The 21821-nt window shown below is 41.8% G+C and overlaps 1 protein-coding gene across 1 annotated transcript in view; it reads left to right on the top strand.

The window, feature by feature from the left end:
• The window catches only part of jam3b (junctional adhesion molecule 3b), a gene marked incomplete at its 5' end in the record, with an annotated part of 55855 nt that extends 34034 nt beyond the window's left edge, over nucleotides 1-21821 (top strand). The window contains 8 exons of the mRNA XM_080867661.1: nucleotides 14735-14803; nucleotides 14899-15012; nucleotides 15097-15249; nucleotides 15792-15994; nucleotides 17301-17400; nucleotides 17525-17654; nucleotides 17740-17794; nucleotides 18674-21821. Coding sequence (XP_080723787.1) covers nucleotides 14735-14803; nucleotides 14899-15012; nucleotides 15097-15249; nucleotides 15792-15994; nucleotides 17301-17400; nucleotides 17525-17654; nucleotides 17740-17794; nucleotides 18674-18709 — 860 coding nt within the window. The 3' untranslated portion in view covers nucleotides 18710-21821. The remainder of the gene's footprint in view (nucleotides 1-14734; nucleotides 14804-14898; nucleotides 15013-15096; nucleotides 15250-15791; nucleotides 15995-17300; nucleotides 17401-17524; nucleotides 17655-17739; nucleotides 17795-18673) is intronic.

The following is a 21821-nucleotide window of genomic DNA, read 5'->3' as shown; positions in this document are numbered from 1 at the left end:
TGTTTGTCCCTGATAGTGGCTCCAGCGTACCACACGGTGATGGAGGAGGTGAGGATGGACTCGATGATTGCAGTGTAGAACTGCATCATCGTCCGTGTTGGCAGGTTGAATTTCTTCAGCTGCCTCAGGAAGTACATCCTCTGCTGGGCTTTCTTGATGACGGAGGTGATGGTGGGCTCCCACTTCAGGTCCTGGGTGATGGTGGTACCCAGGAAGCGGAATGAGTCCACAGAGGTGATGGGGGTGTCAGTCAGGATGATGGGGGGGAGTGGGGCTGTGTGCTTCCTGAAGTCCACAATAATCTCCACTGTCTTCTGGGCATTCAGCACCAGGTTGTTGTGGCTGCACCAGGACACCAGACGTTCAACCTCCCTCCTGTAGGCAGACTCGTCCCCGTCCGAGATGAGTCCAATAACGGTGGTGTCATCTGCAAACTTGATTAGCTTGACAGACTGGTGGGTGGAGGTGCAGCAGTTGGTGTACAGGGAGAAGAGCAGAGGAGAAAGAACACAGCCCTGAGGGGAGCCGGTGCTGATGGTCCGGGAGTCCGAGACATTCTTTCCCAGCCTCACATGCTGCTTCCTGTCCGTCAGGAAGTCAGTGATCCACCGGCAGATGGGATCAGGCACATTCATCTGGGAAAGCTTGTCTCGGAGATGGTCTGGAAGGATGGTGTTGAAGGCAGAGCTGAAGTCCACAAACAGGATCCTGGCGTAGGTTCCTGGGGAGTCCAGATGCTGCAGGATGAAGTGTAGGGCCATGTTGATGGCGTCATCTACAGACCTGTTGGCTCTATATGCAAACTGCAGGGGGTCCAGGAGGGGGGCCGTGAGGGTCCTGAGATGGGAGAGAACTAGGCGCTCAAAAGACTTCATGACCACAGATGTCAGAGCCACGGGTCTGTAGTCATTTAGTCCAGTGATCCTAGGTTTCTTGGGGACAGGGATTATGGTGGAGGACTTGAAGCAGGCAGGCACATGACATGCCTGCAGTGAGGAGTTGAAAATGCCAGAAAACACTGGGGCCAGCTCGTTTGCACAGTGTCTGAGGGTGGCAGGAGACACACCGTCTGGGCCGGGAGCTTTCCGAGCATTCAGGTTCTTAAACTGCTTCCTCACATCTGCTTCATGAATATGAAGAGTTGTGGTGGGAGGAGGTGGTGTGAAATCCTCTTTTGTGTGGGGTGAGGAGGGGGGTGTTGTAGGTGAAGTGTTTGAAGGTGGTGATGGCTCTGTGGAGGGGGGAGAGGTGGGGGAATTAGTGTCCAAAGTGTCTCTATTGTTGGGGCCGTTGGAGGTGTGAAGGCTGCCTGATGGCTCGTCAAAACGGCAGTAGAAGTCGTTAAGGGTGTTGGCCAAGAGCAAGTCATCAGTGGAGTGGGGGGTTTTAGGCTTGTAGTTTGTAATATTCCTAAAACCTTTCCACACAGAGGCCGAGTCATTCTCTGAGATCTGCTGCTGCATCTTCTCAGAGTGCTGATGTTTAGCAAAGATGTTTACATTTTTCATTTATCTCTTATATTGCAAACATTTGCACTGTTATCAGTATTTGCACACTATTTTATATTATTTTTTAAAGTCATTATTCAATACATTGTTATTGTTAACCCTTTAAAGGCGGTCAGAGCGGCACGCTCCAGTTTGTGTAACTATTTTTAAATCCCTGTAGAACCTGAACCATGTAAGCTAGCGCAATATTTTTTTTTGCATATGAAACCAGAGGAGTTGTACTTACATCTTATGCCATCAGCTTGTCCTAGGTCACGGTTTCCTTCCACATATAGCTTTGCAAAAATTGCATAAAAAGTGCTTGCAGGAACAAAAACATAATATTCCAGAAACAGGCTTTGCCGATCCGATCAGCTGTTTGTAACACTTCCCACATTGAAACAGATGTCAGCGCGAACTATCGCATGTCCGCCATTTTCGCGGAAAATGTAGTTTTTTACTTGTAGGCCTTAAAAGCCTATACTAGTGTTTTTATAAGTCATGTTTACTTTTCTGAATAGTTTCTGGGATGCTTAGAACTCAAATTGCACTGCTGGAAATAGTTTATTTTTTTATGCACATGCTGTTTTCTTTGCAAATTTGCATCATAGGATTGTTTTTTTGTTTTTCCTGCAGTATATAAAAATTGCTGTATCTCCAAAATAAAACTATGAAGACACTCAAAATAAATTTCCTGCTGTTGTAAACTATTTTTTGCAACTTTTTTGTATTTAAAGTTTTGAGGGATAAACCTCTTAAATTTCTCCAAGTAGAAATATATGTAAAAAAAAAACAAAAACGATTTTCAATTTTTTTGTAGTTTATTGCACTTTTTTTGCAATTAATGTAGTTACTATGGACTTAATGCATACATATCATTAAAATATGGGCTATAACAGTTGTATTGATGTATAGCAACTTGAAATGCTCCCACAAATGGCACTACAACATGTAAAAAAATAATATAAGCTCTGGCGGACTTGGTTCTATGGTAGGTCTTAAAGGGTTAAATAAATATCGTCAAATAATTGAGATCTCAATTTCAGTGAAAATAATCGTGATTATCATTTTTGCCATAATCGAGCAGCCCTACAGTGCAGCCTAGGCGGAGTAGTCGAACGCAGATCCACTGAGCGCTCAACACAGACAGCATCGTCAGAAGAAAAGTTGATCAAATAAATAAAACATTTTGTATTGTTCGATACATATGCGTACCGTATATATGAGGTGCAACGCTACACAAAATTCACGGTTCGGTTCGATGCACACACACACACACACACACACACACACACACACACACACACACACACACACACACACACACACACACACAAAAACACAATATTATGAGTCATTAGACAGGTTATTCTACAGAATCATGAGTCTGTTATATATCTTGACATTTTCTATACGACTGATTTATATCTTTAAAGGAGAGAAATAAGTACAGTGCTGTTGTCAGTACCTTTGTGTCAGCTTATATTTTCCTGCAATTTATCAGGAAGGTTAAATCATAGACACACTGGCTAAAAATCCTGTTTTTAATGGGAACAAAAGGGCTGCATAGGAAATGGATAAAGTTAAGTTCCCCAAAGCACCAGACGTCCATGGATGTTGTTTTCTCGGCTTAATGTGGTCAGTCAGTCGTGGCCTTTATTTAGTCCAAAAATAGTCACTGAAAATTGGGCCGTGCTTAATCCATGAGATTTGATCCAATGTAGATGGGTCCAGCAAAAAGTTGCTGAGAAGACAATTTGGTAGACTTCTCAGTAGCCTTGAAAAGTGAAAAGGCGTGTTATCAGATTGTTTAGAGGACATGATGTACGAGGCTTCTTTCTAATCCAGCGAACCATTTTGCACTGATTTGACGTCTTTCGCAGTTCTGCTGGAACATAACTGTCTAAGAAGACCATTTCTGAGACGTCCTATTACACCTAGGTGTTTTTTTAAAAGTTGAAAGTTTTAGATTCGGCATTCGCAAGTTCAATCGAAAACTGTTGAGCTCACAAAGAGCTCTAAAATCTGGAGTGCACATCTCATATTTTGGTGGTATAGTCCCACATAAATGTACGTACCGTGTAACATGTGATGAAAAAGGACTAAGTATTAATATTTTACAGTTCTTAAACAAAGAAGAAGTGCAAAAACAGAAAGACATCCATGTACAGTTCAGCAAGGTGCAGGAGACTGTCAGCATATTTAAGAGAATAAAAAACAGGCAGCACAAAACGGTGTGTTTTAATCTGATCTAACGTGTCTTAAATAGAGGAAGGGGTCTGGGAGGGGTCTCTGCTTGCTTTTGTGTAAAAGTCACTACATGCCTCTGCTCTTAGGGACTTAGACATGATGAAAAGAGAATGTAAAATGCTGATTTTACAAGGATGATTTTATAAGACTGGAAAAAAGATGTTTTTTTTACCCTTCACTCAAATGTAAGCATTGCTTGGAAGTTTTAAATACTAATTTTGCCAGGTGGGATTCTCTTATGAGAGACTGAAAGGTGAGACCCGAGTCTTCTAAAAGCTATTAAAAGTTGAAAGAGACTTAAAGGGTGGTAATGTGAGGATAATGTGAGTCGTCTTAAATGTGTCCATGTTTCCTAAACTGTTCTTGAATCCCTTAATGCGGCGCATTCATTGCAGTGACTGCCATAGTGGCAAGTGAAAGGCACTGTAAGGTGGAGGAGAAAAAGTTGCTTTTCCTCCACTCTGGCCCAGTCCTGTGAGCCAGTCATACTTAGCTTGAGGTTAAAGTGAGAGCAGGCCAGATGTAGACATTAACACTGACACAAAGTGACAGGTTCCCAGGCATTCAGTGACACCATCGGTTCCTCCCCGTTCCTCACCCCCTCCGTCCTCTCATTGGCTCAGGCCGAGTCTTTGACCCTCCTAGATCAGAGGGCTCACCAACACGAGACCTAGTCGGACTTGTAGACCATGGCTCGCAGCAGCCTCGTATGTAAATGCGGAACAAATTAGTATACAAGTCCTTGTAGGGAAAAGTAAACCATGTTTGTGTGCACCTGGAAAAGATATAATCTCTTTGAACTTTTAGTCAGACAGAATGAGTTTATTCACCAGGGGTCGAATAGTTGGTGGAAATAAAAAGCTTGTCTGAAACATTGCTCTTAGTCCAGGATGAGCAGGCTAGAGGGTGACTTAGTGTAACCGTCAGGATTCCTGGCTTTATTTGATTTAAACGCATCGTTTTAGGAAATAAGGATGACCCTTTTAAGTTAACTTTTTTTTTTTTTTTTTTTTTAATCTATACCCACAAACGTAGATGGATAAGCATGCATCTCCCTCACCTCCGCTTCCTGCTCTTTGCTTTCATCTGTTTGCTCCTGTGCTTATTAAAACTGATTGTGTCCAGACCGCTTAGCATTCTGTACACACTCTTGGCCTGGACACTTTCATCTCTGAACATTATGATTCTGCAGGCTCAGTGCCACTTGGCCACAGTACAAGCCACTGTAACTGGGCTGATTCAAAATACTGGAAAGTCCTTACCTTAAAGGAACAGTTCAGCCTATTTATGTGCTGTCCTGTAAAGGAACTTAGTTTCTTACTGTTTGGATGTCTATATGATAAACGTGAAAATACATTCTAGCTTAGCACAAATAATGAAGAAGAATGATGAGTTCATATGAATGCAATATTGTATTCAGTGTTATTTACTGAGCAGATTCTATTTTATTGTTTAACAGAGCTAAGTTAGTTGTTGGCTGTAGCTTTCACATTTAAATGTGAAATTAAAACTACTTTGAGCAGCTCTCTTGGGATGAAAACATATTTGATTTGTCAGATTTTTCCTTCCTGTCACATTTGTGTCTCTTTCTGGGATCAAACTAAGGAGCTCCTGTTATTGGGCGGTTGTGTAAACCACTATGCTGTGGCGCATCTTAGCTTACCTGCTAGCAATCTGTTAAATTGGCTTGTGTTTTTTTCACAGAACCCTACCAGAAGCACATCAAATCACCCAAACAACTAGAGCTGGGCGATATGAGATTTTTTCATATCACGATATGTTTTTTTTCATTTCAGGCGATAACGATATCTATCACGATATAAGCCAAATAACTATATTTGTAAGATTTAAATGTGCCGTTGCTCACAAGTAAAATGTGAAATAATCAGCAGCTTGTTTTTATTTAAATATTTATTTCCCATAATAAGTTCAACAGGGTAGATGTACTTAAGGAACATGAGACTTTTTCAGATAAATAAAGGCAAATATTGCAAACTACACAAAAGGCAGCCGCTAAAGCGTTTAAGTTTCAAAATAAAACAAACGAAACAGACTAAATTGTCAATTCCACTTAGAAACAAAATATTAATTCTAAAAATAAATCTTGGTTTGTTTTACAGAAGAACAGACAAAACTGACTAACTTTTGTCAATATCAAATAAACTGAGAACTAAAAGGAAATTCTCAATCTCTCCTTGTTGTATAGCTTAGCTTTTCAAACAGTTTTAACAGTTACTTTAGTCTGACAAAAGCCGAATGACGAATTAGCGCTTCCAGTCAGAGACTGAGGCTACGTCCACACGTACATGGGTATTTTTGAAAACGGAGATTTTCCGTTTTCGTTTTAAAAAATAATCCCGTCCACACATAAAGGGAGAAATGAAGGAAAACGCTGCTATGAACATGCCAAAGCAGCAGGTGGCGCTAGATTCCTAACCGTGCAGAAATGTTGGCCAATCAGAAGTCTAGAAGCCTCGGTGGGAAAAAGTAAACAAAGCTGGGGCATAGAAGCAGAACCGAGTCGTATGTGTGGACGGACAGTAACTGTGTGTATATGTAAGCATTTAAACACTGCAGAGAGTAGAATTAACAGTAACAGTATTGTAGAAATTCATTTCACCGAAACAATAACGTGGCGCAGTGTGACGCATGCACCAGTTTATTGTATTTCCAGACTTGCTTTCGGCACAATTTACAGTGCACGCTACTCTGTTTTTTGTCAGACTTGAAATAGCCGAAATACCTTCACACTACGGAACTTCTATGGCTCTTCCGTTCGACAATCTCTCCGGCGTTGGAACCATCATCTGTTTTCTCTTCGGTCACGCTCGGTTGATTTTTCTAGTCGGCACACTCATTTCCTCCATTACGCGCTGGCTCCATTACCCGCTGGCTGCTTCCCAAACAAACACACGTGCGGCTTGGCACTTGTGCTGTACGTAACAAGTCACGCGACGTGACGCTGTGGCCGTGATTGGTTCGGCTCTGCGCTACTTAATTTGGATTGGCTGACCTTTTTTTTTTTTTTTTTTTTTTTAAGAGGACAAGAGCGGCGAGGTCTATCGCGATAGCTTAATTTCTCTATCGAGTAAAAGTTATATCGCGATACATATCGTTATCGTTCTATCGCCCAGCTCTACAAACAACATTACATAACGTAAAGTTAGTGATCCAGTCTGTCACAGAGTGGATCCACAGAGTGGTCTGAGCTCTGGGGAGGCCAGTCCATGACTGATCACGTTCCACTGTGTGTTCTTCTGTCCATGTATGATTTTACTGGTGGTGTGTTTAGGATCATTTTCAATCAGACACTTCCACATGGTATTATAGATCAAAATCCGATGGTATTTTTTTGTATTCGTAAATCCATTAATTCTCACGAGATCCTCAACACACAGGAGGGAGAGGCTGATGATGGGACATGGGTGCCTCCCAGTCACCATGAACTCGTCTGTATAGCAAAGTATTCTAGAGTGAAACATGAGGCCATCTGTCCAACAGCTAAAGCCTGGCTGAAATTAGGTCACGCAACAGAACAATGGTCCGAACCAAACCAGCTAATCTACAGCAGAATTGCTGTAAATCAGAAGAATCAACATGTTGCAGTGGTCGAATCACAGTCCGAACCGGAACCTGACTGAAATTCTGAGACCATGAGATATAAACATAAACAAATGGTGACAAACCTCAAACAACTGAAGAATGGCGGACCAAAATTCCCACTGAGAGGCTGATAAAGTCATACTGAAAATCCATCCATCCATCCATTCTCTTTCCCTTATGCTTTTCAGGGTCGTGGGGGGGACTGCAGCCTATCCCAGCTGTGCTAGTGCGAGAGGCAGGGTACACCATGGACACGTCATCATAATGAAAATGATTACTTCAAATTATTGCTCCCAAAGGTGTTCAACAAGCTATTGAATTATTGGGTGTACTTAGTTTTACACAGGACTGTATAGCACACATAGACAACTCTGACAGTAATACAGTAGATTAAGTGAATATTGATGTAAATTACAAGCTCGGCAGGAGAAAAACAGGCCGCGTGTCGTATCACATTGTTGTATGTCCTGCTCAGAGGAACAGACATCAGTCAGTGAAAGATTGTTGAAAGAAATAGGTTCTCTCCAGTCGATAGAAACTGGTTTTCCCAAATGATCGAACAATGAGATTACACAGCGATGCAACATTTTAGGAGTTATTCCTCTATAATGTCCACATATTTTTTCAGAGCTCCCAGCACACATAGACACTGGTGGCTGGGGATAAGGTTTATGTGGCACACCAGCCCCGTTGGATGGCCACAGCTGTGACAATACAACCTGGGGTCATGGTTCGTGCCAGCAGCCCTAAAACCTTTCCCTTGTAAGAAAGTTTCTGAGATCTGTTTAGTCACTTTCACCCACAGCTACCAAAACAGGTGGGATCCTGTCAAGCACTGGTCATCAGTCGGTGGTGGGAGGGAGACGGCGACTAAGAAAGAAACAGAATCCAGTTACTATGGAAATATCAGCAATATTGCTATGGGAACTGGAGCACCAGAGCATGCTTTGTCTAGGATCGAGCTGTAATCGTCTCTGAGAAAGAAGCTTATGGTAATATGCGATGCTCTTATGAATTAATTTGTCAGGCTTTGTGTCCCAGCTGAAATCATAGACTTTTATCAAATGGAAATTAGCATCTCCTCAGGACAGAGTATGCACAACATGAGAGAGATTCAGCAATACACTGTTCAGCTTGGTGCTTACTTCCTGTCAGGGCACCAGTGTCTCAGTCCATAGCTTAAAGAGCTATGGACTGAGAAATATTACTGTTTACAGTTTTATAACTCTCATAGAACTACTGGGTACTATATAGAAGTTGTATAACAAATAACAATGTAAAGGTGCAAAATAACACAAATCTGTGACTACAGACTATAGTATGTATTGTGTTTGTTTTACTTTTAGTAGTAAGTTGTCCCTTATGGTGACATCGGTATAACCCAGTCCTCTAAATGTCATGGTGTGGTTTTATGTTTTATTCCTTTCAACACTTTAAAAATGTCACTCTTCCCTGGTTTGACCTGATCCTGCTCGGAGCTTACGTTGAACTTTTATGCACACTGACCACAAATGTGCCGGTCATGTGCCAAAACCAGTAACCCAGTTTGTATGAGAATATAAACTGGGTTACTGGGCGCTTTCTGCAAAGAAATTCCAACAGAAACTCCTTAAAGCGATGCTTCAGTAAAGCCAGAATCAGAACTGTCTTTGCACGGTGTTGATTGTGAAGGGCATGTCTTTATTTGGCTCTCTAATGCTACAGTCACATTAGGCAAAACTAGACCATGTGCAATAACTTGTTGCCAAGGGAGGAGGTCTGTCATGCTCAGTCAGTTAAAGCAACGTTAATGTGTCATAAAACAGAAATAAAACAAGTTGGCAAACATGTACAGCCTGTCTAGAAATAGGAAATCTGCAAAATTCTTCATGTTACAAGTCTGTTGCTCTTTATGCTCACACACAAATTCACATTATACAGAAATTTATCTTAACTACTAAAGTTCAGTCTTCAGCCAGAGCCTCAAAGATGTGAAGCCTCAAAGATGTGAAGCTCTGACTGAGAGAAAAAAAATTGACTAGTTGCAGGACGGCCTTGCTTTTATATTGGAATATAAGTCCTTTACTGCAAAGAGATGCATTGCAGACAACTTAAGCTCATCAGCATAGCCTGACTCAGATTGATTGCAATGTACTGGCAGTCTGTCTTCTTTTAAAAATTAGGAGACTGCAGCTGTTTGCAAAATTTCACCAATCTTCAAGCGTGATCGTTAGGAGGCTTGATACCTCCCACCAGGCGACCTGTGCAGTCACCCTGCAATCAAAGGTGGTCGCCCAGTGGTTGAGTTAATCATTTCAACTACTTGAAATCAGCCACCAAATATGAATAAAAATCAAAACCAGACAACGATCAGTTTTTCTTAGTCAACAGGAGGTTGCGGTCATCTTTTTAATCTAGCGTGACCGAGCCATAAGGAGCATCACTTGGTGCGTGACTTTATTATGATAAAGTAATTTCTGTAATTTTAGAAATTATTTTTAAAAAGTTTATTTGTGCTGATCCAATTCAAGAAAAAAAGTTTCATGACAAAAAAGGGGAAAAAAGGCAAACATGTCTTTGCCGAACATGTAAACAGTGATTTTTAACCAAGATTTGGTTAAAACGTCAAAAGGCCTGCAAATTAAAAGGCAGCGTCGCTGTGAGGGGACACTGTGGGAACAGGAGTTTGGTTCTCGTGTCACTTACATGCTTCATTTCTCCACCACCGCACACTCGTACTCTTCAGTAGTGATGTTGTTGTTTACTTCATTGGTTAGCTTGTTTACCTATGTTTAAATTGGAATCAAGATGCTGAACACCTATTAGCGGTATGTAGGTCATGTTGTTCATGTAACAGTAGCTATGCGACATTTGATGTATGTTCTTTTAACCATTCTGTGCTTCTACACGTGTTTGAATGCACGTGCTCATCCTGCGTCTGTGTGGAAAGGCTGTAAAGCTAGTCTTTGGTGTCTTTAAAGCAGAACAGAAAATGTGTGACACTATAGTAATGTTAGTAATGCTTATCATACAGTCTTGGAGAAGTCAGTGGTTGGTGACAGGCTGTGAAAGGAGGAGGAGGGTCCTTCTTTTCTATTAAAGATTCCATATAACATATAATATTAAAAGCTTCTTGGGTGTCCCATTTGCTTGTAGACAGTCAGAGTTGGCTGAGAGGATCAGTGCAACTCAAGCAGGTGAAGACTTTCCAAACAGCAACTGTTGATAGTATGCAAAACTGGGTGTGCGTACTTTGATGTTTGAGCTTCCAAAGGGTGTGGGAATATTCTCCAAGGGCACGAGGTAGAGATGTTCCACGGGGAATATCACCGGTTGCCTAATTGAATCTTTCTATTTATGATACCGGCCTCATCTCGCCGGATTTACAGAGCAGCGGTACAGGAAACAAGCGCGGCGTCCCAGGGGAAACCACTGAAAGAATGGAGGGGTTTTTTTTTTTTATCAAGGAATAACCAACTCCTCTGTGCCTATTGTATTATTCAGTGATGTAAAACCTGGGGTGGGGTTTATGAGGGCTTTACACCAAGATTATAGAGAAAACCCTGCACCCATCATGGAGGCAGCAAGGAAGATTAAAAGAAAAAAACTTTGATGCAGATTTGCAGATTCCCTGATCTCTCACAGCTGTGTCCAACCAAGAAGCAAAAAAGAAAATAATTCCATATGTAGGTCACTGAGCACCTGCATGGTTTAAAAGCTAAGAATTGACATTACACCCAGCTTACGCCCGGACCCGGTCACGCACTGCTTAGCTATAACACATAGAGTAAGAGTTGCGTCCCATTTTCATGATGAAGACCTGAACCTCTAACTAACTAATTATCACTGGCTTTATTGATGCAGGAGAGCAGAAGAAGACCTGAGAGGCTATTCAGGGATGGCAGAAGACAGACAGGATGAGTTTGGCATGATCAGGGAAGGATGTGTCAGACAGGCTGGAGCAGAGATGGGAAACACCGCTCTCATAACATCCAGTCAGCAGTTCCTGATACTTTGCTAGCCAGTCCAGCTGTGGCTCGCTGTTACAGAGCCGGGAAAGATGCAGTCTTTGCTGAAAGGATAGAAAGCAGTTGTTGGACTGTTCGGCTTTTATTTTATTCTGGGGTCAAAACATGTGACGTTCTTGCTGATAGGAAGCAGTTTGGTTGCTCATAGGGGGTCTATCTGTATTATTGGAGGGTCTCTACCCTACGTTATATTAGAGGCCAGCCTGTTTGAGTGGGGGTTTAATATGCATTCTTGGACAGCTGTTTCCACAGAAGACCTCTCAAGCTTTTTATCTCTACGTCAAGCTCACTTAGGAACCTAATCTGCACTAATACTGTCTGAAATAAGGAGGTGGTCAGGGAATGGAGGGGACTTCATTGCCTCTCTCTAACTGTAGATGAAACTGAATGCTGTGTTTAATGGAAAGTCGTAGAACTAAATAACTTAATTTTAATCATTCACAAAGAACTTCTGGTTTTATTACAACACACCATCGACTCTTGCCATTCTCGCAAGCTTGGATTCAGTATTAGGTTATGCAGTTTGCAGTGCCGTTGAAATTTAAAACCAGAATTAAGCAGTGGCATTCCATCACGTGTACAAACTTTTGTCAGTAAATATAGTGCATGCATGAATGAAGAAGCTCTGGATTCAGTCATCGTTGCACTGCACATGTAAAGCAAAGATTACCCTTCAGTGATTCTTCATCAAATGAAATAACAAGAGCCGAGCTCAGGTACGAGGAGCTCTCAGTAACTGTGGAGGCTGGGAAGCATTTCTGCTCTGCGCACAGCCTTTTTATGCGCGCAGCGCGGTGGAGTACAAGTTAAAGAGGCGACATGCTTTCACTGGATTACCACATTTCTGTGAAAAAGTGCATACTCTAATTCTGCTCTTGTGCTGCTCTTTGTTGAAGTTCTCAGTCATACTTTCTGGAGCTGTAGGAAACTTTTTTTCATTTGGTGTTGTGAAGACAACTCTGTCCCACTTGGGACCAAACTTTGCCTTCTGTGTTGCTGTGTAACACAAGCAAAAAAATCAAATATGTCTCTGTATTTATTTAATATTTATTACAGTCCAGAGCGCCGTTGTACTGCTGAACATTTTCCTTCAAATAGCTTTGAATGTGAGTCTGCATGCATTTGACATCTTTTCTGCTTTATTTTTCCCTTCCTTTGCCACCAAGAGTTCAGGGTAAGTTGTAAAGCAGCGCCCTGAAGCTGAATTTAAAGTCTTGCTGTTGACCTTCTTAGCAGTTCAAATATGTGAGTGAAGGAGTATTTGAAACAGTGTTTTCTAATTAAAGAACCGTCTGTTATCATCCTGGTTTTTGTGTAAAATTTCATATGATGAGCGTAGCCTGGCTATGCAAAATTAGTAGCCTATAACGGTACTCGATGCTAAAATAGCCATATTTAGTCTCAGTGTGAGCCTGGTGCACAAAACGTGACTCCTAGAATTAAGCTTATTGTCACACATGGGTGCAACCGTTTCTTTGACAAGGTTTTATAACAGTCAGCAGCTAAAAACAAGCTGTCGTCTTGTTATGATCTCCGGGAAGACTGTGGGCTAATCAGCTTATCCTGTCTGCTTTAGCAGGTGACCCTACACACTGCTGTGCATCCAGATGACAGCTGGTGGAGGTCACGTTATCCCTGTTTGAGCAGGTTTCTTTGATTGAGAGGCCCAACACCCTTTCCACCACTAATTAGTAACTGACTGCACCAACTGTAAATATTTTCTGCAACTTTTAGGTGTGGGTTTAAAAATACTTTAAACAGGGGATTGGGTGGAGAGACTGGGGAAAGGTTTTAAAGAATAGCAGGAGCTGCATTTGGCTTCCTCGCCGTGCTGTAATAGACAAGCAGTAAGTCTAAATATTGTTATCTTGATTTCAAGATAACAGAAGTCGTGCGTGACGGCTCAAATTTGTGTAGAAAAACATGTTAGTGCAGTCATTTTTAGTTTTCCACAAGTTTTTAACAGATTTGTAAAATATTTGTTTTTTGTGAAAAGTGGTCTAATAAAGTTGTAACGTTGCACCTTTCAATGTACGTTTGCACACACTTTCTACTACTACTTAGCCAATCACACACACATTTTTACAGTACTTTGATCTATACCCAAGCACTTTTATATAACGATCAATCCACCGCCCGTCCGACTAGTAGATGACCCACTCTATGAGCTGAGCCACATCCTCCATAAAGATGAGGATTTCAAACCTAGCAACACTGTGCATCATACCTTGGAACTGTTTTGTGCCGGTGAAACTTGGTGACAGCTGGGACTTCCAGCTGTACAGTAATCCCAAAACTGCTTTTGGAATGGATACCATTAAGTTCCCAGAATGCCTGGACTACACTTAAAAGCCAGGTCCGTACCAGAAAACCAACCAATTTAAATGAGTGCTACCAATTCTGCCGAAGAAGAGTGACCAAATATCCAGCTAGAATTAGGCCAGAAAAAAGCTACAACATACTGAGGGACATTTAACAAAATATTAGTAGGGATGTAGGCCTATATTTGAGCCTCTGTTTAAGTATACTTTGGCCATTCTGTATATTTGAGAAAATCCAAAATAAATTCAAACCTGTGCAACCAAATCTTATTTTTTAAAGCCATTAAAGCTGTATAATCATTCCATCCTGGAAGAAAACAGAACAATTCAAAGAAATCATTAAAAGCCCAAATTACCAGGATATTCATGCCTATGAGAGTATATAACCACAACTGTATGTCTGGACTCTATGTAGCCTGTTTACTGTGAGCCAGAGTACTAGATATGATTGCAGCATCTCGATAGTGTTTGTTCAATAAACAAATTTAGTAAAAATAGATTATTGGTGACTCTGCATCCATGAGCCAGGCCATCATTTTATCTCCCTGCAAGTGTTGATGAGCAGGCTGGTAAGTTAACTTTGACATGGAAATGACTTTGTGTGAATTAATTTGCTGACCAAAGGCTGTCGAGATGATTCATCCATGGCCCATTGTTTGCACTTTTAGTCCAACACTGGCAGCATCGGGCTCAGAGAGAGAGGAAGGGGAAGGTAGAAGCAAGGATAGAGGGAGAGAGTAGGGCTCAGCAAGCTGTTGACCTACTGGTTTGGTGAGGTTTCCCTGAAAAGGGCACATGCCTCCCCGCACTGTGCATAGAAACAGCACACACACACCCACACACAGTGGTTTAACCAATACAGCTAAAAAGGGAAGATATTAACAGAACGAGGGCAAATAGTGCCTCTATGTTTAGATCATCACAGTTTTGTAGGAATTGACATTTAAGTTCCCTTTTATTGTGTCAGTGAAATTTAAGATGAGTGTTAAAAACAAGCCCAGCATCAGCTGGTATTGTATCATGACAGTCTGGAGAGTTATGTTGCCTTCTTCATCTTGCTTTGCAGGCTACCTGAGCGTGTTGGCAGTCGTGCTGAAGACAAATAATGCCTCACCGTGGACAAATGAGTTTGACAGTAAGAGCTCGAGACTGACGACCCTCAAAAAAAATACAAACCAGTCATTGATCTTGAATTAATGTCCTCGTATCACTTCCCGTTTCTGCTTACAGAAGTTGAGCTATCATGTGTGATTGAGTCTATTTCCACAATCAATCCCAGAATTGAATGGAAGAAGATAACAAGCGGGGGGCCAAGCTATGTCTACTTTGACAAGAAGATCTATGGTAATACATGAAGTAGTCTGTAAATAGTTTCTATATGTTACATATTTTTAAATATTCACCTTTGCTGTGTTTTTATTCTGGCAGGTGACCTTGAGAACAGAGCAGTGATCAGAGAACCTGCCACGTTACTGATAACCAACGCCACGAGATCAGACACAGCCAAGTATCGATGTGAGGTCACTGCTGCAGAAGACCAAAAGGCCTTTGATGAGATTCTGATTGACCTGGTTGTAAGAGGTACTTTAACCTGCCTGCGCCACTGATCACTCTCTCTCTTACTGATAACTGCCAGAAAATGCTTCTAAACACAGAAAGCAAGTCATTATTGCGCCCTCAAAAGGACAGACCTCGCTCAACGATTCGCACGTCGGATGCTGTAAGATGAAACCGTGTTGTAGGTTGCACCAACCCTTTGGCATACATGTGAGGATGCGTTGTGACCAGACCTGCCCAGCTGCAAAGGCGTGTTCTAGGTTATAAAAGGAAACCTCTGAAACTGCATCTGCTCGGAATTGCAGTGCTAAAGAAAGCAAGCGCCGCGTGTTTTGGTGGCGTTTTCTGGCATGGAGCGAAAATCACGTTCCCGTCCACTCCCTGTCAATCCTGGCAGTCCAGTCAAACATCAGGGTCAGGGTGACATTAACCTTCAGAGTCATAAAGCCAGCAGCGTCGTGTCGATTGTGTTGGTTTATTTCTCCCCGTTGTTTACAGAGCAGAAAAGCCCATCTGTGCAAACACTCGCTACAGCGACAGTCATCGTATGTTCTGTTTCCCCACAGTGAAGCCAGTTGTGCCAAAGTGCAGCGTCCCGAAATCGGTGCCTTTGGGGAAGTCGGCTGAGCTGAGCTGTGTGGAGGAGGAGGGCTTCCCAAAGTCTCGGTACCAGTGGTTCAAGAACATGGAGGAGATCCCCGATGACCCAAAGACCAGTGTCAAGTTCTTCAACTCCTCATACACGCTCAGTACAGAAACAGGAACTCTGGTTAGTACTCGTGTGTGCGTGTGCTCGGACAAGGGCAGATATGAGCGCCAAGGGCGGGGCAGCAGGGACGGTGGCCTGACGCCCAGGGGTGGAGGCAGATATTTTGGGGAGACAGTTGATGGCGTGAGAGGGCTTGAGCCATGAGGGGAATCTGCTGTCCTCGTTTGCACATTCCTCTATTCTCTCTTGCTTTACAGCACAGCGAAGATGTGACACACGCTCACCGTTTGTCTTTAAGTGAACGTACTGGACGACAGTGCTGTAAACTAAGGAGGTTTAAGGAATGTTTTTTTCTACTGTTCTTATCTCGTTATTTTTAGAGTGCTCCCTGTAAACACAGTAATCACTCCTTTGCTATTTCCACATGGGAGAGGAATGGCAGCCAACTGATGCAGAGATTGGAACTGGTGAAATAGTTCAGAAGGGGAGTGTCAGCTTTATTCTCTTTAAAAAGCTGGAACTGAAACTCTTTGTAATGCTCTACTAATATTTACAGGTTAAAATACCTTAATCTCTTAAACAGTTGTATTTAAATTCAGTCCAAGTTTGATTTTTAATGTTTGGATCACGTCATCGTGATCATTTCCTGCACTCTCGATGTATTTAGACACCTAATCCACCTGCAATGTTAACACCTGTACTTTGACGTTCAGGCTTTTTTAACACTTGGAAAATGGGTGACGGTAACTGTTTGAAGATGACAATTTGTCTGAGAATTATTCTTAGCGTTATAAGTGTGTGTGAGAGGTGGGCACAAACTCAACAGATGCTTTTATTTTACTTTACGCTTCACTTTGAAATCACTGATATCAGTGTGTTTACATTTATTTGATCATTTTAATGTGTAATGTTTAGAATAACTTGAGGGGCATGAATGTCCGTGCAGTTACCACACACTGATGATCCAAAAGACGCCCAGTCATTTTTAAATGTAAAGTTTCACTTGTATGACCAGGGTGAATATTATATATATATGTGTGTAAGATGTAGCTTTAACTCCGTCCTTCGCTGAATCCAAAGTGCGCAGCAGACAGCAGTCTGTTTAATTTTCCTATCTTGCATCTCTTCACATGCTCATGGCACTGTCTCTGTATTTGCACAATGCAAATCTCTACCTGTCTGTCCCCTCTGCTCACAGTAACGGTCACTACAGTTGTTTCCCTCTGTAACAGCTGCCTGTGCGTAGTTCCACTCACCTATATTTATCTATTATATTAATTAGAATAAAACGTCTGCATAAAAAAAGACTATGAGCTTCACTTAGGGAGTTTGCATTAAGCAGAGGTTTGTCTTTTGTCTCACACAGAAGTTCATTTCAGTCAGGAAAGAAGACGCAGGCGAGTACTATTGTCGAGCGAAGAATGATGCAGGGCACACTCAGTGTGCACCCCAGAAGATGGAAGTGTGTAAGTATGCATGTTTCCTTTGGAAATAAATCTGTTGTGTTTATTGAATGCAGATAGTACTAGATTTGTTGAAAGGAATCCAAACGTCAGTGTTTAAGTTTTTACTCACATTTGAACTCCACAGATGATATTGACATAGTGGGGATCATCCTGGGAGTGCTGGTGGTGGTCGTTGTGCTCTTATGTATAACGGTGGGCATCTGCTGTGCTTACAAACAAGGCTACTTCTCCAGCCAACAGCAGACGGGGAACAAGTAAGATTCCAGACTACTAATGTAACTGTAACCAGCACCACTTCCACATGTCGGCCAAAAACCGGATGTGCTTTGTGTGTTTTAGTTACAAAGTTCCAGCTAAAGGAGATGGAGTGGACTACGTCAGGACGGAGGATGAGGTTAGTAGATAGTCTGGCTGTGTGGCCATTTGTACTTTTAGGCATTTTGTTGCTAAACGTCAATTGCAAATAAAGTGAAAATGCAGTCTGCTATACTGCTCCAGTTAGGTGCTAATATTTATGATTGAATGATTCATGTATCAATAAAAGTGATCAGGTACAAAGACCGGACAGAAAGTGAGTAAAAAAGTGTCCAAAGACAAACTTTGTTTCTGTCACTAATTCATTATGAAAACAGAATTCAATTAAATTCAAAGATTGGAGAAAAGAAATGAAAGTATTACTACTTGGTTGCTTTCTCAAAGCTTTCATTTGAAGGACTCGCCTGTAACTGTAACTACAGTGTGCTGCATGCTGACAGCGGTGATTACGCTGCTGTATTTAGTCTCCAGGTCTGCACAGGTCTGAAAGCAACAGCTACCCAAATACTTAGCATCGTGTTGCTGCCTGTAACAGAGAAAACAGGGCCTCTCTGCCCCTCATCATATTACTTTTTGAAGAACCTTTGAAAAGTTAAATTCAGATTCTGTGTGAGGTATCGGCTCAGCAACACTGAACACGGGAGTCTGCTGGGAACAATGAGAGCCATCATTTCACGGCAGGCAGTGCTGATGTCGTAGTCGACTAAAAGAGTTTGTTTTCCGACACCTGTCTCACTTAAATTCCCCTCAGCTGGCAGAATGTTGTTTTTCTATTATGCAGCACTAGAAAGGTCCAAAAAATCTCAACTGTTAAGCGAACTTGCAGAAAGCCTGGACATTAAGATTTGTGCCAAATAGACAAGCAAACACACTGAGAGGAGAAGCGTGGAAAGAATGGCGCTCTGGCGCCGTGTGATAATGTAATAACGATGAGTTGTTTCCTGCGTGTTGTCTGCAGGGGGATTTCCGACACAAGTCATCGTTTGTGATCTGAAAAAGACGACGGGGGCTGTTGTGCTGAGTGAAAGCTGTGACACACGGGTCTGCCCTCCACACTGTCCGACCACGGAGCTGCCGCAGTTCGTGCACCGAGCTCTCAGCATGCCTGAAATCCAATTACACAAGCTTGCCAAATGTGGTGGGATTTCATATGACAATAATGTGTAAAAAAAAAAAAAAATAGTATGCGCATAGGGACTGAGATTCATTTAACTTTATTATCTTCAACCGAGTTCTTTTGCTAAATTCTGGCGTTCTTCAGTTACAGTGATTGCATGGTTTTAAACTCTAAAGCAGGCGGCGAGCAGGAGTCACGTGTTTGTTGTGTCCAGTAGAACAGTCAGTCTATCATGACAGCTCTGTCTGCTGGCAGCATTCAGTTTCAAACCTTTTGTCATTTCTATAACATTTCTTTTCTACTGTTAAAATTTGTCAGACTATTTTTGATGGAATATATTTTAAAATGCCTATATATAAAGGTTTACTTTTTTAAGTATTTGTAAATGACTAACATGTTTTGGGGTTTTTTTGTTTTTTGGGGTGGGATTAAAAGAGATGATGTAACACAAACCCCTTTGCATAAAGTTGTAAGCATTTACACCTTTGCAGATGAAAGAAACAAGTGAAAATTGGCTCGTAGTAGCATATCGGCGGTCTTACATATTGAATTTGTCGGCTGGGATTGTCCAGCTTGTGTCATGACAGACTTCCATGTTGATGTTTGTAGATAGTCTTAGTAAGATGCTTTGAAGAGTGCCAGTCAAATGCTGTGAAACACTGTACACGATCAGTGCTGCGTTTTCTTGATTTTAAGTGTCCTTCTCTGCTCGCTGTTAATCTTGTATATATTGAAGTTGCTGTCGAGTTTAGCTGTCATACATGTGTAGATTTCTTCACTATATTAATCATAGTAATATTAATACAGGGTTTGTATGTTAACCTTCCAGACCCCGAAAGAAGATAGACAAGAATGATTGTGGACTGTTGACAAAGTAAATGGTATTTAAAATAGTTTCTGCTGATAATCAAGACAAAGCTGTTAGCGGGTTATTTAAACTACTAAATCTTCAGCTGGTACTGAAAGTCCCAACAACATGAGGTAGACCACATGCTGGAACAGCGTTTTTTACAGAGTTAACTTCTACACATGGCACAGCTGCTTTGTGTTCCAGCTGTGTGACACAGCCACCGGAGCCAGTGGCTTACTCACAACTGTGTGTTTGATTTCACCAGATGTGCAAAAGCACATTTTAGAAGAGTCCCAGGAGCAACTCTGCGCTTATCAGTCACTCAGCATGGTGATTTAGTATTCAGAATAAAAGACCCTGTTCAGGCTCAAAGCTCTGCGTCTCAGACCTTTCAGCAAGATTTGAAGCCGGGTGGAGAACAGAGCGAAACACATGACACGACGACAGACCTGCATCTGGTTTATTCCTGGGTTTAGCGACTGGATGTTTTAATTGGAGAGAAAAATAAATCTTTCAGGTTTCAGTTGAAGCCTTTTGGTTTTCTGAGCAAAGCTGATGGTGAACAGAACTGAGCTGACAGCAGTGTTACAGTGAGATTCGGCTGTCGGGGGTCTGGAGGGTTAACGCTTGTACTAATTGTAAATAGCTATTTGGTGTTTTTTGTTTGTTTTGTTTTTTCTCTTTCGCAAGATCATGTAAAGTGAAAAAATGTTTTCAAAACTCCCGTTTGAGGCGATATGAAACTCTTTCCATTTGTAGGACTGAAAGAAGGGTAGCATTTTATCAGATCATTCAGAACACGTGAGCAAGAGCTTCTTGAGGCAGTTTTTTAAAAGCATTGAGAACAAACAGTTCTCTCCCTCAGTGTTCGCTCTCTAACCAGACTTTTAAAGGCTGTAACCTTCATGCAGATAAGAAGAATCTCTTGTTCAGCTGTGCTCGAGGTTTTCAACAGAGGAAATGCGGTCAAATGTTAACCAATTATCAGTCGTGGTAGAGACGATCTGCCGGTCATTTGCACATCAACACTGAATCTAACGTGTTCCACTGTGGAAGTGTACTATTAGCCCAAATAAGGTCACAAATGAGTCCTGCTGCAGTTGCACAGTGTGGTGAGAATCAGACATTTCACCTCGTCATTTGTGCATAGTTCATTCCTCTTAAGTGCCTTCAGGCTTCAGACTAGTGCGGTTTCACGTGCACGGTCCCACCTCTAGCTTCTGCCGTGCAGTCACGGCTTCGTGTTTTTCCTTTTCTTTAACCACAAGCGCGGCGTTTGAGAGGAATGATGACACCAAAAGTCTCCACTCCCCTACATATCTGCAAATTTGTAAATGGCTTTTTACATAGATTTGGAGCTGTAGATGCGTTGAAGTGAAAAATAATAGTGCCTCTATATTGTGGGAATTATTTTTAGTAAAGACATGTAGCACTATTAGAAAAAAACAGATTGAAACCCACAGCAGGGCGGTTTCTGTGAGCTCTGGTTTATAATTAGGGCTGGGTTTTTATAATCGATTCATCGATTAAAATCGATTCTGGCTTGGATAACGTAAAATCGATTCATTAAAATCCTGAATCGATTTTTTAATATAAATTTATTTTGTCCGAAATGCCAGAATCTCTGGTGACATCTCACAAAATTTCAAGAACCACCAAACAGTAAATGAGAGCAGGTACAGGGATTCTGCACATAGACTTAAACACACAGCGCGACCCGCGGATCAGAATCAGTTAGATGTCGCCTTTCTCACAGTCTCGCTGATCCGGGTCCGCGCTTTGTGTTCACGCCCTTTATGCGCTGATTCTAAAGCTGTTAGTTTGATCTCTCTCCAAACAATATTGACCGAACCAGCAGCAAAAGAAGATCCAAACTAAGCTTCACAGAAACATCGTCATGAATTCACTCTTTTACTGTTTTGCTTCCATTGCGATGCGCAGCTCTCTCTCTCTCCCTCTCTCCCTCCCCCCCTCTCTCAAACAGTTTCGCTTTCTTCATTATTCGCTTGCTTGTTACACAAGTCTACTGTTGCTTACAGCGCTGTCGGCCGCTGTTTTTTTCCCTTTTACATTCTTCCGAAAAGAAAACCTCATTTCTGCTGTTCAATACTGAACAAATTTAAACTTTTTAATATTATT

This window comes from Rhamphochromis sp. 'chilingali' (genome assembly GCF_963969265.1).
Source record: "Rhamphochromis sp. 'chilingali' genome assembly, chromosome: 19".
NCBI lineage: Eukaryota > Metazoa > Chordata > Actinopteri > Cichliformes > Cichlidae > Rhamphochromis > Rhamphochromis sp. 'chilingali'.
This window is presented reverse-complemented; position numbering and strand designations above follow the sequence as displayed.